Source organism: Thalassophryne amazonica, chromosome 12, assembly GCF_902500255.1.
Source record: "Thalassophryne amazonica chromosome 12, fThaAma1.1, whole genome shotgun sequence".
NCBI lineage: Eukaryota > Metazoa > Chordata > Actinopteri > Batrachoidiformes > Batrachoididae > Thalassophryne > Thalassophryne amazonica.
The window spans coordinates 14,026,096-14,043,223 of record NC_047114.1 but is presented as its reverse complement, the minus strand read 5'-3'; the positions used below and the strand labels follow the sequence as shown (position 1 = coordinate 14,043,223).

Sequence of the window (17,128 nt, the reverse complement as noted above, 5' to 3'; positions counted from 1 at the left end):
TTTTAAGTAACGATTTAATTACTGCCACCTTAAAAGCCTGTGGTACATAGCCAACTAACAAAGATAGATTGATCATATTTAAGATCAAAGCATTAATTAATGGTAGGGCTTCCTTGAGCAGCCTGGTAGAAATGGGGTCTAAGAGACATGTTGATGGTTTGGAGGAAGTAACTAATGAAAATAACTCAGAACAATCGGAGAGAAAGAGTCTAACCAAATAGCAGCATTACTGAAAGCAGCCAACGATAACGATACGTCTTTGGGATGGTTATGAGTAATTTTTTCTCTAATAGTTAAAATTCTATTAACAAAGAAAGTCATGAAGTCATTACTAGTTAAAGTTAAAGGAAATTAAAGGAGAAGCCGCCATGCTAAACCGGCTAAGAGCTAGTAGCTGCGCTAAGCTAGCGGATTCCTAAAAACACACAAAGTGAATAATGTGTAAATAATTTAAAGGTGATTCAGCAGAGGGAGTGCTTTAGTTAAGGCACGTGAAGATTACACTGTGAAACAAATCGTTATCTAGTTATCTAGATCAATCTAACTACGCAGATTAAACAGCTAACAGATACAGCAAAACACTGCTGTGCTCCAGAACAGGAAGTGATACAATACCGCAGTGAGGGCCAACCACCAGTAGAGGCAAGCAAGAGTCAGACAGTGTGAAAGTTCTTCACACTGGGGATATGGGCCCTGATTCTTAGTAATAATACACAGATAACATTGAGGCATGTAATAACAAATAATGCAAAAGGAATCACATCACAGGAAGGGAACCATGCAGAACTAATATTGGAATTTAAATGATTGGAGCAACTATTTAATTATTTTGGATAATTAGTAATTTCTCTGGGTTTGGATTTTTAGTGTGTTTGCCAAGATGGCCTTTAGGGACACTCTGGCTCTGTCAGTATTGACTGTGGACATCAATGTTTGCTGTCTCTGATGGGGTTGAGGGAGTTGTTCTACAAGTGTCACTGATGAAGGAAGGAGTACATTTGGTCCCTCAAGAATGCTGAAGCTCACCACTAGAAACCTGGGTGTTATAAATTGAAATACATTTTCTATTCTTTTTATTTTACTCTATTTTTTTTATTTTTCCAGAGAAATGGCTAAACATATTCACAGAGTAAATCATTCCTACAAGAAGTCAGTTCCTCTACCTGAATATGTGCCCAAGATCAGGGGCTATGACTTCAATCAGGGAGTGGACCACAGAGCCCTGCTGCAGACCTACATCAGCACAGGCTTCCAAGCCACCAGGGTGGGTTTGGCCATCAACGAGATCAACACCATGGTGAGACAATGAGCATTTGTCACCCACTGTAGGGAATGAATACAATACAACTACTGATATCTTTTTTGATTCTTTTTTAAACCCAGATGTTGCATGTGCATATTGATTTTGAGTATGTGCATGTGCAGTCATCAATCCCTGATTTTGTTTTTACAGTATGTCCAGTATTATTCTGAATAGTTTTAATAATTCAAAATGACAGCACTGTAAGTATATGTTTAAAACTTAAATAATGGAAAGGCATGGTATCCAATGCTTCATTTGAGTATGCACACTAGCATAATATATGGTGCAGATATAGTCATAGCCATATATGGCAGGGGTGGTGCCTAAGTGGTTAGTGCACTTGGTTTCAGTGCAGACAGTTCCTGGTTCAAACACAAGCTCTGCCACATTTCTCCATGCAATATGGAGTTGTGTCAGGAAGCACATTTGGTGTAAAACCTGTGCCAATTCAACACGCAGATCCACCTCGGATTGCTGTGGTGACCCTGAGTGTAAACAATGGAGCAGCCTAAAGGACTTATTTTTGTAGATAGCCATATACACTTCTAGTCAAAAGTTTAGACACACTTTCCCATTCAACAATCCATGACCACCACAGAAGATCAACAACAAAACGCCATCTGGATTCAGATCAGCGGGGTAATTCGTCTCAATTACTCTTCTCCATGTTTTTCCATCATTGCCCACGTGAGCAGTGAAGTCCCCCCATAGAACTATTGAATCCCCAGCAGGAACCTTTTCCAGGATCCCACGAAAAGTCTCCAAGAAGGTTGAATACTCTGAACTGCTGTTTGGTGCATATGCATAAACAACAGTCAGATATCTCTCTGCTACCCAAAGTCACATTGAGGCAGCCCTCTCATTCACCAATGAATATCCCAAAAGGAAAACTCAGCCAGGCACTTGTGAGTATTCCCATAACCCACACTGTGCCTCTTATCCTGGACAGCTCTGCAAAAAGTGGGAGGCCCGCCCCTCTCTGGGAGTTTGGTTCCATGCTGTGCGGGGATGTCAGCTCATCTAGTTTTAATTGATTTCTCTCAGCCTCAGCTCAGGCTCCTTCCCCACCAGAAAGGTGATGTTCCACATTCCAAGAGTCAAGTTCCAAAACCACATCTCAGTCTGTGTGGGCATTTTCCCCTGCCCACTGCCCATAAAACAGCACACCAGACCCTTGACACTCTCCTTCCACATGGAGGTGACACCATGTGTTTTTTTTTTGGTCTGTACCTGATCGAGTCCCACAGTTGTAGACCCGATTACCAGAAGCTTACATGTGAGCTCGCACCACCCACACCCCCTTCCCAAGGCCATTGTTTCCCTAATCTTGGCAAGGTGATTTGCAGTTATCAGTCAGGTGAAATCCAGTGGAATGACCACAGTGTCTCTCAAAAATGCATTATGTTCGATTTGCGTCCATGTTTCATTTTTTTGCACTTCAGAGTTGTACTTGGGGAACATATTCAGTTTAAACAGCACAAATGTGTCAACAACTGCTGTTTCCTGTCTTTTGTGGAGATGTGGGCTGAGTATTGTCTTATGCACTGACCTGACAGATTGAAAAGCGGCAACAATCACTGCAGGTGAACAGAACTAGTGAGGAAGATCCTTCAACTTGTCCGTGCCTCCAGAGCTTCACAATATTCCTCGGCTGCACGGCCAACATCATCACCTGTGGAGTCAGAGAGACCATCCGCTACCTTGCTGAACACAGAATGGTATAACTCTATTTAAATACAAAATTGATGAGTGAAGCACCCATAGTGTAGCATGCTCTACACTGGCACGCTCATTTCTATCCTGTCACTGTGCAGACTGGTGAAGTTAGCTGTGGTGATATGGTTGTTTAGTTGCAACATTTCTGTCAGGTGTGTTCTGGTGTCATACTTGGTTAGTATTCATATGTTTGCAGCAGACATTCACCGCACTGAATTTGGACTAATTGAGGATAATCCTGCAGACTGAGCTTTGATCTTTATTGTTGACCTTTAATTCATTTTCATTAAGTTTTAATCTTGATTGAGCTCACACAGTCCATAAGCCTGTTTATGATAATATAACACAGGCACCCTGGCATGCCCAGGTGTGAGTTAGACCCCCGTCACATATAGAACAAATGTGGCCATATGTCATCCGAATGATGAATCATCGCACATACGTATGCAGTCTGAAAATGTTGGACAACAGTCTCAAAGCAGTGGACATGAGGGTACCCATTCACCCGGCTGTCTCGAATGTTTGCACATGTGCAAAACGCTTGTGACGCAGTCCAGGTGGGACACCCATTGAACAGCAGTCAATGTGCAGTGTGAGTGCAATCCCACTGCAATCTACATATTTGTATGGTGTCATAACAGCATTTGGAACAATCTGATTGCGATTGGGGAACCTTGAAATGGATAGGGCACCTCACATCCTGCCGGCACGTCCCGCTTGTGCCATGTATGTGCACCTCCACTGGATCCTGCTAAGGGACAACAAAGGAAATATTGATATGCAACATGTATGTGGCGCACATCCATCATGTGAAGTGTCACTGTGAGTCAATGTCTCATTGTGCGCGTCAGAGGCTTAGCTCAGCGCCCGCAACACAGCTGAATGGGATGTCACCCCTGTAATACACATATTATGACATGTTTACCATCAAACTCTAGCGGAGAAATGACAGTGGAACTGTTTCGCCATCCATGATACCATAAAAAAGGACATAAACTCACTTCCCGTACAGCCCCAGGTGCATTTTACAGCGCAGGCCCACACCAGCCAGGCACTACAGCCTGTGGTTAAGTCCCTCTCACCCTGGCTGTGCTGTGGGCTGACAACATCGGCTCACAAATGCCTTGTTCACCATGGCTTAAAAATATCCCATGTCAGGTATCATCCCACGGGGCATTGGCCATCTGACTGGACAGCATGACATACAGCCTCTCTGTGTACTCCATGTGCTGACAACATCGGCTCACAAATGCCTCATCTACCATAAAAATAAAAATATCCCATATCAGGCGCCGTCACACGGTGCGCTGATGGTCTGACCGGACAGCGCAGCGCACATCCACTTCATGCACTCCGTGTGCACAACACATCACCATTGCCGTGCTGTGTCTGTGAGCACAGTGCTGACAGTCCATCGTGTGTGGGACACACACGACCATCCTGGCAGCACAATGTCCTCCTGCTCAGACGTCAGTGCACGTGAGGGAGTGAGTGGACAAGTGAATCAGTGAGTGAGTGAGTGACAGCACTCGGGCACATCCGTCCAGCAGTCTGAGCATTTTATTTAGTTGTATGATTCTCGTGCAGACTGACAGCAGTCCCTGTCTATGTACTGTTGTCCAACAATGTTTTGGCTGCAGTCGTGCATGACTCAATCCGGACTGGACCTGCCCACATTCTACATGGTCATCCGGCAGTCGTACACTGGGGTCTGACTGTCTGTGCCTCCCAACTGCACCTTGATGTTTGGATTTTTTTTTCTATTCCAGTAGATTCTGCTTGATTCCCGCTCATATTCTTGTTTTTTATTTCTTTTCCTTATGGTTGTTAGGCAGTGACTGGTCTATAAGTGTTTGGACATTGTTCTATCACACTGTACTTTGATGAACGTTAGCTAGGCGACTGATCTTGACTGATCAAAGTTTATAAGATGTTAAGTTTCCTGTTTCATGTTAAAAGGTTTGTTGCATGTGCTCTGGGTTTGATGCTTGGTTTTGTTTTGTTTTTTCTGCATTTTTTGTTTTGGTAATTGCTTTTGGACTAGGGAGATTGCATCAAGTGCTTGGACTCTTGAGTTGACCTCTTCTGGATTTAAAACTTTAAAGCAAATTAGGACTGAAATTATTGGTTGCTAACTATCTACTGCCAGCACAGTGGCTTAGTGGTTAGCACTGTTGCCTCACCGCAAGAAGGTTATGGGATCCAGTCCCACCTGTGGCCTTTCTGTGTGGAGTTTGCATGTTCTCTCCGTGTTTGCATGGGTTTCCTAGGGGTGCTCCGGTTTCCTTCCACATTTAAAGACATGCAGGTTAGGTGAATTGGAAACTTTATAATTGTCCAGGTCTCCCTTGCAAAAGAGATCTCGATCTTTAGGAGACGCAGAGAAGCCAGGAGCCACCAGACAGAAAAACGTTGACCACCATTGACAAACTGGGTGGGAGGCAGGGTCGGAATGCAAAGCGGGCTAGACCTCACTGGCTGGACATGACTAACATGAAAAGATGGGTGCATCCGCATAGCTCTTGGGAGTTTAAGGTGAATGGCAACCAGATTAAGGGCCTTGGAGATAAGGAAGGGACCAATGAACCTGGGAGTGAGCTTCTTGTAGGACTCCAGAAGGGGCAAGTCCCACGTAGATGGCCACACTGATTGTCCAGGGGTGTAGGCAGCAGTGGACGATCTTTTGAGGACAGCAGCAGCTTTGTAGGTAGCAGATGACTGAAGAAGAGCTTGACGGGCCCACACCCAGGTTCTCCTATATCTCCAAATAAAGGCCAGGGTGGATGGCACTGGAGAGTCACAGTCTGGGAAAGTAAACAGAGTCATTTGGAAACCATACACTATGTGGAAGAGAGAGAGCACAGTAGATGCAGATGGCAGGCTGTTATGTGCTAGGTCTATCCAACTTAACTGGGAGGACCATGTGGTTGGTTGCTGTGCAGCCAGGATATGAAGCCCCCTTTCCAGTTCCTGGATCACTCATTCTGTTTGTCCATTGGATTGTGGGTGGTAACTTGAGGTAAGGCTGGTGGACGCCAAGCAGTTTGAAGAATTTCCTCCAGAAGCTGGAAATGAACTGTGGCCCTCAGTCTGAAATAATGTCCTGATGGAATCCAAGTAATTTGAAAACTGTAGTCAGTAAGGCCTCAGATGTTTCCTTGGCCAAGGAGAGTAGAGAAGCTTGAATCTTCGACTGGACTGGGTTGCTTGACGCGAGGACGTTTCGCTTCAAATCAACCACCAGACCAAGAATTTTAGCTGAGGAAGCTTCTGCGATTTGAAGCGAAACATCCTCGCGTCAAGCAACCCAGTCCAGTCGAAGATTCAAGCTTCTCTACTATGGAAACCACCTGGACAACTGAGAGCCTACACAGAAACATTGGCCAAGGAGAGCTTAGGAGGAGGGCTATAATGAACCATTTGTGTCTATAACAGTTGACGCTAATGTGTTGCTCTTGGAAACAGGAAGGTCAGTCACAACATCAACTGCTAAGTGGCTCAAACACTGTTTAGGGACCTGTAAAGGCAGAAGTTTCCGCTGGGGCCTCCGAGTGGACGATTTGTGAGTTGCGCAAACCAAACATGCATTAACATACTCAGAAATATCAGCGTGCATTTGAGGTCACCAGAACTGCAAAAACGCAGTTTCTGCCCCCTCTAACCAGTGGCATCACTCCTCCAAGGCCATTTTGCCTACCAGCAGTTCACAGTCACAGATGTCATAATTACGCTCCACAGGAATTAATTTCGAGGATAAAAAGGCACAAAGGGGTAGCTTACCATCGACCACGAACTGTCGGGTGAGATCCGGAAGTGGTGGGGTCCAGACAAATGACCAAAAGGAAGAGGTAAACTCATGTAGAGGGGAAGCCGCAGTACGGAAATGTCTTATGAATTTTCTGTAGAAGTTAGCAAACCCCAGAAACCTTTGCCGGCCCAGTCAGCCATGGCCACCACCTTTTTGAGATCCATTTTAATCTCCCCCTCAGCCAACACAAACCCCAGGTAGGAAACTGAGGAAATGTGAAACTCACACTTCTCCGCTTTGATGTACAACTGGTTTTGCAGTAACCTAGAAAGTACGGTCCAGACATGTTGAAAGTGAATCTCCTCATCGGGAGAGAAAATGAAAAAATATTAAGATAAACAAAGACAAACTTATTAAGGTAATCACGCAAAACATCATTCACCAAGTTCTGAAAAACAGTGCATTTCTCAGACCAAAGGGCATTGCTAAATATTCATAATGTCCCAAGAGGGTGTTAAACATGTCTTCCACTAATTCCCGCCTCCAAATCCGCACGAAATGATATGCGTTCCACAAATCCAGTTTAGTGAAAATCCATACTCCATCTAATAGTTCAAACGCTGAGGCTATCAGAGGAAGGTGTACCGGATCTTGACTATGATATCATTGAGCCCCCGATAATCAATGCAGCAGCATCTAGTCTTGTTTTTCTTTTCTACAAAAAAGAATCCAGCGCCAGCCAGGGAGGTGGATGGATGAATGAGACCCGTGGCCAGGGACTCCTTAATGTACTCATTCATGGTCTGGCATTCCAGCGCTGATAATCAACATAGTTTGCCTCAAGGAAGACTAGATCTGGGGAGCAAATCAGTGGCATAATCATAAATGTGGTGCAGAGGAAGGGATTTAGCCCTTTCCTTACTGAAAACCTGAGCAAGCTGGTGATAACATACCAGAACACTGGTGAAGTCAGGATTGGGAGTAGACGGAGGAACCTGATGTTTTGGAAGGCAGGGGTTCGCACAATTTGACCCCCATGAATTTATTTGACCCACTATGCAATCAAAAGTAGGGCTGTGTTTCTCAGTCATGGGTGCCCCAATATAGCTGGGTGACAATTAACTGAACGGATTGGGCCTGATGGGTAATATGACCCAGAAGGCTGCCATCCACTGCTTTCATCTCCAGAAGGTGTGAGAGTTGGTATAACTTAAGATGTAGGGTTCTAACAAGAGAGGAATGCAAAAGATTAGTGTCTGAATCTGAATCAATGAACACCAGTACTGACACAGAGGAGTGATCTGAGATTAACTTAGCTTTTATCATTTTATTGGCAGAATCTGAGAAAATAGAATTTTGACTTACCCGCACAGTCGATCTATTTTGAGTGGAGTCATCCCTGAATTGACAAGCTGAGATCATGTGACCTAAGCGTCCACAGTATAATCATCCTGACAACGACGGCATTCCTCAGCAGATAGATAAGTGCGCCCCAGCTCCATAGGTGGTGTCTCCAGAGGGGCTGGAGCTGGAATGGGCCACACCAGGAGGAGGAAGGTTGTGTCTGGATATTCTGCAGCCTTAACAGCGGGTCTCCCTCCGTGGTCTGTCGCACATTCTTTGGTCCACCTTCATCGCCAGCATGATGCGGGTGTCCAGATCTTCGGGTAGGTTGACTGCGATCAGCTGATCTCTGATGTAGTCCAGGAGGTCTTGGAAGAAAACATCAATCAGAGTCATTGTGTTCCACTCGCTCTTGATGCCAGAATGTGGAAATCAATGGCATAGTCAGACAACTTCTGTGACATCTGCCGAAGTTTCATCAGAGATCATGCTGCTTCTCGTCCTGGAGATGTATGCTGGAATACTTGTAGCAGCGCCGAGATGAAAACACTGAGAGACTGACATAAATTAGATCGCCGGCTCCATTCATCTGTGGCCCAGGCTGCCGCTTGTCCTGTCAAGTGAGAAATCATGAATACTATCTTTGTCCGATTAGACGGAAACATTTATGACATCAGTTCGAAGCACAGTTCGCACTAGATGATAAAAGGTCTAAAAACACCAGACTCATGAGAAAAATGTTTCGGGTGGGAGAGCTGATTGCAAAAAAACAGAGTCTGAATCTGACGCTGGCTGCTCTGTCGTCAAACCCAGAAGAGGGTTAATGTTGGCTTCAGTTTGCATTACTGTGGGACAGTCGCCATCTGCAGAAGTCCACACACTTAGTCAAAATCAGCCGGCAGCCCTGAGTGTAATACACATGTTCATAATTCTCCCGGCACGGTTGAGATGGGATGTCGGTCCATGTGTTATCTGAGGACCATCTAACCGCAATTTGCATATTCCGAAGGCAACCAAACGGGATCCCAAACGATTTGTACGCATATGAGAGAACCTCGAGATGAATCTGGCACGATATGCCTGCTGGTATGGTCTGCAGTGCCACGTATAATAATGGCTCCGGCAAACTCTTGCTATGTGCGATGGGTGCTTAACTCCTTGTTTACATCCATGGACATGGTTCATCAACAAAAAGGAACAGCAGGACCATAATTCTTGTATTGTCTGCTCTTTATAACAGGAATTAATGTTGTGTGGGCCGCCAGAAGAGGAGGTACTGCTGGCCCACCACCAGAGGGCACCCTGCCTGAAGTGCGGGCTTTAGGCACGAGAGGGCGCTGCCGCCACGGACACAGCCGGGAGTGACAGCTGTCACTCATTAATTCCTGACAGCTGTCACTCATTCTTCATCATCGCACTCCATAAAACCCAGACGTCATCTCCACCTCATCGCCGAGATATCGTACTTCTTTGGAGGTAATAGACTCAGACGTTTGTGTTTTACAATATAATCTGTATATTGTGAGTGTTTGCAGGAATCACTGCGGTACTCTGCAGAATATTGTGTTAGAGGTGGAGGTGGCATTCCCACCGTTGTTGCTACGGGGTGTACACACACCCACACTTGACTGTCTTTGTTCTTCGCCAGCAGTACCAGATCCGACAGTCGGGGACGGTGATCACCTGGGAATTTGTGACTTGGCGGCTCCAGTATTCACCAGGTTCGGTGGCGGTGGAAATCGTGTGGTTCCGGCTCTTCTCAGGACAGACGTCTTCTATCCTCGAGCCTGCCCACACGTCACCTTTGTGGATTGACTGTAATCATATTCTGAGATTGTCTGTATATTCGTTGTGCACCTTCACAACATTAAATTGTTACTTTTTGGCTCATCTATTGACCGTTCATTTGCGCCCCCTGTTGTGGGTCCATGTCACTACACTTTCACAACAGTTAAATAGTTTAACAAAATGACAAAACAAAATCCATTTGCTTCCTCAAGTCCAACACAGACTGTCAAGTCATCAAGCATCAATTACACATAATGTGCAGTAACATGATTATCTTACATCTAAACAGTGCATCCATTGATCTTATAATGCTCTGTGCTCTCTCATTATTTGGTCATTACTCATTTTCTTTGATTTATGTACATTTGTACATCATTTAATTGCTTCCACTGCTGTATGAGCGCGATGAGGTATCCCACCTCTCACATGGTCCCACTGTGTTCGTGCATGTGCAGACGAGCATGCATGAAACCATTGCCACGGGATTGTATAGCATCTGTACGTGGCACTCCGTCTGTCCGTCCTTCCCAACAGTGGCTGGTATTTTTCATGGTTCTCCAATTCTGCCTTTTTCAGCCAGTTTCTGTCAGGATTGGGGGTTTTGTTAGATATTTTATTGGTTTAGTTATGTATTGTATTGTTTTGATTTTGTTTTGTTGTTTTTATCACTGTGGTTTTGTTTGTTATTTTTTGCTTGGGTTTTGGTGTCACTGCTCACTCTTGTCCATCACTTTGGTCTTTGGTGATGGATGGTTCTTTCTCCTGTTGCCACACCCCACCGATAAGACTGAACATTTTAGAGTGGCCTTTTATTGTAGCCAGCCTAAGGCACACCTGTGCAATAATCATGCTGTCTAATCTGCATCTTGATGAAATGAGATGGATTATCTCAGCAAAGGAGAAGTGCTCACTAACGCAGATTTACAGATTTGTGAACAATATTTGAGAGAAATAGGTATTTTGTGTATATAGAAAATGTTTTAGATCTTTGAGTTCAGCTCATGAAAAATGGGAGCAAAAACAAAAGTGTTGCATTTATATTTTTATTCAATGTTCTTGGGGTCAACTGCCCAAAGTAATAGAGAGTGTGGTAGAGAGGTGAAGAAGAGCATGCAGGCAGGGTGGAGGGCTGGAGAAAAGTGGCAGTAGTGATTTGTGACCGAATAATATCTGCAAGAGTTAAGGGAAAAGTTTACAAGACAGTAGTGAGACCAGCTACTATATTGTACAGCTTAGAGATGGAGGCACCTACAAAAAGACAGGAGGCAGAGGAAAAGAAAAGCATTAATTTTACTTTATCTGACTGTAATGAAATGCTGGTGATCAGAGGGATGCCCGGCGTAATGAAACTGTTTTGAAAAGGGGGCGTGTTGTTAATGACTGAAGTGGACTGATTGTCCATTTCCTTTAACAGGTGGATGTCTTTGTGATGGCAGCAGGAGGTATGGAAGAGGATCTGATGAAGTGTTTGGCCCCATTCTACTTAGGAGAATTCAGCATGCCTGGGAAGGATCTGTTTAAAAAGGGCATAAACAGGTAGGACACAAATTCACATAACTACTGCATGCGATTCAGTTGAATGAGAATGTGTCCAAACATTTGACTACCTTGAAATGGTTTATTATTTACAGTAGTGTTCAGAATAATAGTAGTGCTATGTGACTAAAAAGATGAATCCAGGTTTTGAGTATATTTCTTATTGTTACATGGGAAACAAGGTATGAGTAGATTCAGTAGATTCTCACAAATCCAACAAGACCAAGCATTCATGATATGCACACTCTTAAGGCTATGAAATTGGGCTATTAGTAAAAAAAAAAAAAAGTAGAAAAGGGGGTGTTCACAATAATAGTAGTGTGGCATTCAGTCAGTGAGTTTGTCAATTTTGTGGAACAAACAGGTGTGAATCAGGTGTCCCCTATTTAAGGATGAAGCCAGCACCTGTTGAACATGCTTTTCTCTTTGAAAGCCTGAGGAAAACTGGTCGTTCAAGACATTGTTCAGAAGAACAGCGTATTTTGATTAAAAATTGATTGGAGAGGAGAAAACTTATACACAGGTGCAAAACATTGTAGGCTGTTCATCTACAATGATCTCCAATGCTTTTAAATGGACAAAAACAAAAAAGACGCGTGGAAGAAAACAGAAAACAACCATCAGAATGGATAGAAGAATAACCAGAATGGCAAAGGCTCACCCATTGATCAGCTCCAGGATGATCAAAGACAGTCTGCAGTTACCTGTAAGTGCTGTGACAGTTAGAAGACGCCTGTGTGAAGCTAATTTATTTGTAAGAATCCTCCGCAAAGTCCCTCTGTTAAATAAAAGACGTGCAGAAGAGGTTACAATTTGCCAAAGAGCACATCAACTGGCCTAAAGAGAAATGGAGGAATATTTTGTGGACTGATGAGAGTAAAATTGTTCTTTTTGGGTCCAAGGGCCGCAGACAGTTTGTGAGACAACCCCCAAACTCTGAAATCAAGCCACAGTTCACAGTGAAGACAGTGAAGCATGGTGGTGCAAGCATCATGATATGGGCATGTTTCTCCTACTATGGTGTTGGGCCTATATATCGCATACCAGGTATCATGGATCAGTTTGGATATGTCAAAATACTTGAAGAGGTCATGCTGCCTTATGCTGAAGAGGACATGCCCTTGAAATGGGTGTTCAACAAGACAATGACCCCAAGCACACTAGTAAACAAGCAAAATCTTGGTTCCAAACCAACAAAATTAATGCCTCGCAGATGTAAAGAAATCATGAAAAACTGTGGTTATACAACTAAATACTAGTTTAGTGATTCACAGGATTGCTAAAAAAGCAGTTTGAACATAATAGTTGAGTTTGTAGCGTCAACAGCAGATGCTACTATTATTGTGAACACCCCCTTTTCTACTTTTTTTTACTAAATAGCCCAATTTCATAGCCTTAAGATTGTGCATATCATGAATGCTTGATCTTGTTGGATTTGTGAGAATCTATTGAATCTTCTGGTACCTTGTTTCCCATGTAACAATAAGAAATATACTCGAAACCTGGATTAATCTTTTTACTAGTGACATAGCACTACTATTATTTTGAACACTACTGTATTTATGGTTATCATGAAAGAGGCAATGTCTGACACTTTATAGCCCCCAAAACACCAGATGTAATGAAAAATGTGTCATTGTGACCACAGGAACGGAGACATTTTGATCCCAAATGACAACTATTCTTTATTTGAGGCCTGGATGATGCCGATACTGAAGCAGATGTTGTGGGAACAGAACAACAAGTGTGTTTGTGCAAACACTTAAATTAGTGGTGTCCAAAGTCATTTCAGAAAGAGCCAAGTGGGTGCAGGTTTTCTTTGCAGCCACTGACTCCAGCAGGTTATTTCACTAATGAACATCACTTTGAGCAGATGGGATGAGTGTGTCAGTGAAACCACCTGCTGGAGTGAGCAGGTGTGTGTGCGTGAGTATGTTTGTGTGTGCGGCCGTTGGTGTTTGTGTGCGTGTGTACACGCATGGATTCAAACATGCCAATTTTAAATATAGTCTATCAAGTTTTTGTCCATCCATTTTCTATAGCCATTTTCTATACTCCCTCACCCTGCTATACCCAATTAAGGATCAGAGTGGTGCTGGAGCCTATCCCAACAGTCATTGGGTGTGAGGTCAGACACCAGTCTGTCGCAGGGCCACATATAGACAAACAAACACATTCACACCCATATGCCTATAAACAATGTAAAGTTTACAATTCATCTAACATACATATCTTTGCATGTGGGAGGCAGCTGGAGAACCTGCAGAGAACCCACACAGACACGTGGAGAACATGAAAACTCCAGACAGAAAGAACAAGGTGGGAAGTGATCTCACCTAGTCCTTTCTGTGTGGAGAAAGGACTACATGAGAAGTGATCCCATGACCCTCTTGCTGTGACGCAACAGTGCTAACTATTGAGCCACCGTGTTGCACATCACGTTTTTGTGTATATCATAATTAAAACTAATCAAAGCGCAAAATGCTCTAACAAATCATGAACAACCTGTTCACTTTTGGGTTGTGATGAGTTGATGTGGTCTTATTGCTGAATCATGGCCTTTAGCAAACATTTCATTCATTACAAATTTAACTTAAATTTAATTGGTGTTTTCTGCGGCAGTTGACTTTAGCTGAAGATTTTGGGGCAGCTCATTCGCTCCACTCTGTCAGGCTGCAGACAGATTCAATCTCACTGTATGTGTCTGTGTGACAGCCACGCTGCACAGCTCAAGCAGAGCCATAGCAAAGTATTTGAGGGGTGGGGGTGAAGATTATATTTACAATTTTTAATTTTTGGTCAATTTGCCTTTTGTTTTAATACATTGAGGACCTTGTGGACATAGTGGTAAATTATTTTTATAAGCATTGTTTTAATAACATGAACATAACATAACGTCCCTTGGACGAACAAAAATACAAAGTGTCAGGCTGATCTTTTGTCTGATGTTGTATTTCATCAACATCATGTGATGCTTGCTTTGTGATCTCCAGTCTGACCCGAATTTCTGTCTCTTTCTCTCCACACACTGTAAACCTCCCAGTCTGTTCTGAAGGGCATATCTCTCATGGTTTCTTAAAAATCAATCTGGCCTGCTGTTCAGTTGGTCTGTGTCATTTTTGTCTCCGAACGTCTTTAATTGGTCAGGTTTACACAGACTAAAATTTCCCCTTTTTGGAAAACCCCAGATTCATCCACTCTACTAATAATGAGCAATTTTAAAGATCTCATTGTATCATAATTTGATAAAAGGTAGTAAAAATTTGACATCATCAGGTGGTTGCATCTTAACTCTGTCCATAACCGTCTCTGACTAATGGTAACAAACCTGCCTACAAATATCTACAATAACACTTATTACTTATCTTCAGTCGATTATCCAGGATCGGGTCCTGGCTCCAGCTCAAGTAGAGGACCCAAAAATTCCCTTTCACGGCCCACATTAACCACCTCTGACTGGTGTATCCCAAAGCATTCCCAGGCCAGTGTGGAGATATGTCTCCACCTAGTCCTGGCTCTTCCCTGAGAACTTCTACCAGCTGGACATGACTGGAACACCTCCCCACGGAGGCACCCTGGAGACATCCTAGATGCCCAAACGACCTCAGCTGGCTCCTTTCAATACGAAGGAGCAGCAGCTGTACTCCAAACACCTCACAAATCAATCAATCAATCAATTTTATTTGTATAGCGCCAAATCACAACAAACAGTTGCCCCAAGGCGCTTTATATTGTAAGGCAAGGCCATACAATAATTACGTAAAAACCCCAACGGTCAAAACGACCCCCTGTGAGCAAGCACTTGGCGACAGTGGGAAGGAAATCTCCCTTTTAACAGGAAGAAACGTCCAGCAGAACCAGGCTCAGGGAGGGGCAGTCTTCTGCTGGGACTGGTTGGGGCTGAGGGAGAGAACCAGGAAAAAGACATGCTGTGGAGGGGGGCAGAGATCAATCACTAATGATTAAATGCAGAGTGGTGCATACAGAGCAAAAAGAGAAAGAAACACTCAGTGCATCATGGGAACCCCCCAGCAGTCTAAGTCTATAGCGGCATAACTAAGGGATGGTTCAGGGTCACCTGATCCAGCCCTAACTATAAGCTTTAGCAAAAAGGAAAGTTTTAAGCTTAATCTTAAAAGTAGAGAGGATGTCTGTCTCCCTGATCTGAATTGGGAGCTGGTTCCACAGGAGAGGAGTCTGAAAGCTGAAGGCTCTGCCTCCCATTCTACTCTTACAAACCCTAGGAACTACAAGTAAGCCTGCAGTCTGAGAGCGAAGCGCTCTATTGGGGTGATATGGTACTATGAGGTCCCTAAGATAAGATGGGACCTGATTATTCAAAACCTTATAAGTAAGAAGAAGAATTTTAAATTCTATTCTAGAATTAACAGGAAGCCAATGAAGAGAGGCCAATATGGGTGAGATATGCTCTCTCCTTCTAGTCCCCGTTAGTACTCTAGCTGCAGCATTTTGAATTAACTGAAGGCTTTTCAGGGAACCTTTAGGACAACCTGATAATAATGAATTACAATAGTCCGGCCTAGAGGAAATAAATGCATGAATTAGTTTTTCAGCATCACTCTGAGACAAGACCTTTCTAATTTTAGAGATATTGCGTAAATGCAAAAAAGCAGTCCTACATATTTGTTTAATATGCGCTTTGAATGACATATCCTGATCAAAAATGACTCCAAGATTTCTCACAGTATTACTAGAGGTCAGGGTAATGCCATCCAGAGTAAGGATCTGGTTAGACACCATGTTTCTAAGATTTGTGGGGCCAAGTACAATAACTTCAGTTTTATCTGAGTTTAAAAGCAGGAAATTAGAGGTCATCCATGTCTTTATGTCTGTAAGACAATCCTGCAGTTTAGCTAATTGGTGTGTGTCCTCTGGCTTCATGGATACATAAAGCTGGGTATCATCTGCGTAACAATGAAAATTTAAGCAATGCCGTGTAATAATACTGCCTAAGGGAAGCATGTATAAAATGAATAAAATTGGTCCTAGCACAGAACCTTGTGGAACTCCATAATTAACCTTAGTCTGTGGAGAAGATTCCCCATTTACATGAACAAATTGTAATCTATTAGATAAATATGATTCAAACCACCACAGCACAGTGCCTTTAATACCTATGGCATGCTCTAATCTCTGTAATAAAATGTTATGGTCAACAGTATCAAAAGCAGCACTGAGGTCTAACAGAACAAGCACAGAGATGAGTCCACTATCTGAGGCCATAAGAAGATCATTTGTAACCTTCACTAATGCTGTTTCTGTGCTATGATGAATTCTAAAACCTGACTGAAACTCTTCAAATAGACCATTCCTCTGCAGATGATCAGTTAGCTGTTTTACAACTACCCTTTCAAGAATTTTTGAGAGAAAAGGAAGGTTGGAGATTGGCCTATAATTAGCTAAGATAGCTGGGTCAAGTGATGGCTTTTTAAGTAATGGTTTAATTGCTGCCACCTTAAAAGCCTGTGGTACATAGCCAACTAATAAAGATAGATTGATCATATTTAAGATCGAAGCATTAAATAATGGTAGGGCTTCCTTGAGCAGCCTGGTAGGAATGGGGTCTAATAGACATGTTGATGGTTTGGATGAAGTAACTAATGAAAATAACTCAGACAGAACAATCTGAGAGAAAGAGTTTAACCAAATACCGGCATCAGTGAAAGTAGCCA

General features: G+C 43.2%; 1 protein-coding gene across 1 annotated transcript; it reads left to right on the top strand.

The window, feature by feature from the left end:
* The first annotated feature begins 880 nt into the window (after positions 1–880).
* Positions 881–13,201, top strand: LOC117522393 (deoxyhypusine synthase-like). The gene is made up of 5 exons (XM_034183789.1): positions 881–906; positions 1,105–1,297; positions 2,860–3,021; positions 11,314–11,435; positions 13,084–13,201. The coding sequence occupies exons 1-5, from the start codon at positions 881–883 to the stop codon at positions 13,199–13,201; spliced, it is 621 nt and encodes a 206-aa protein (XP_034039680.1).
* Positions 13,202–17,128: the final 3,927 nt, after the last annotated feature.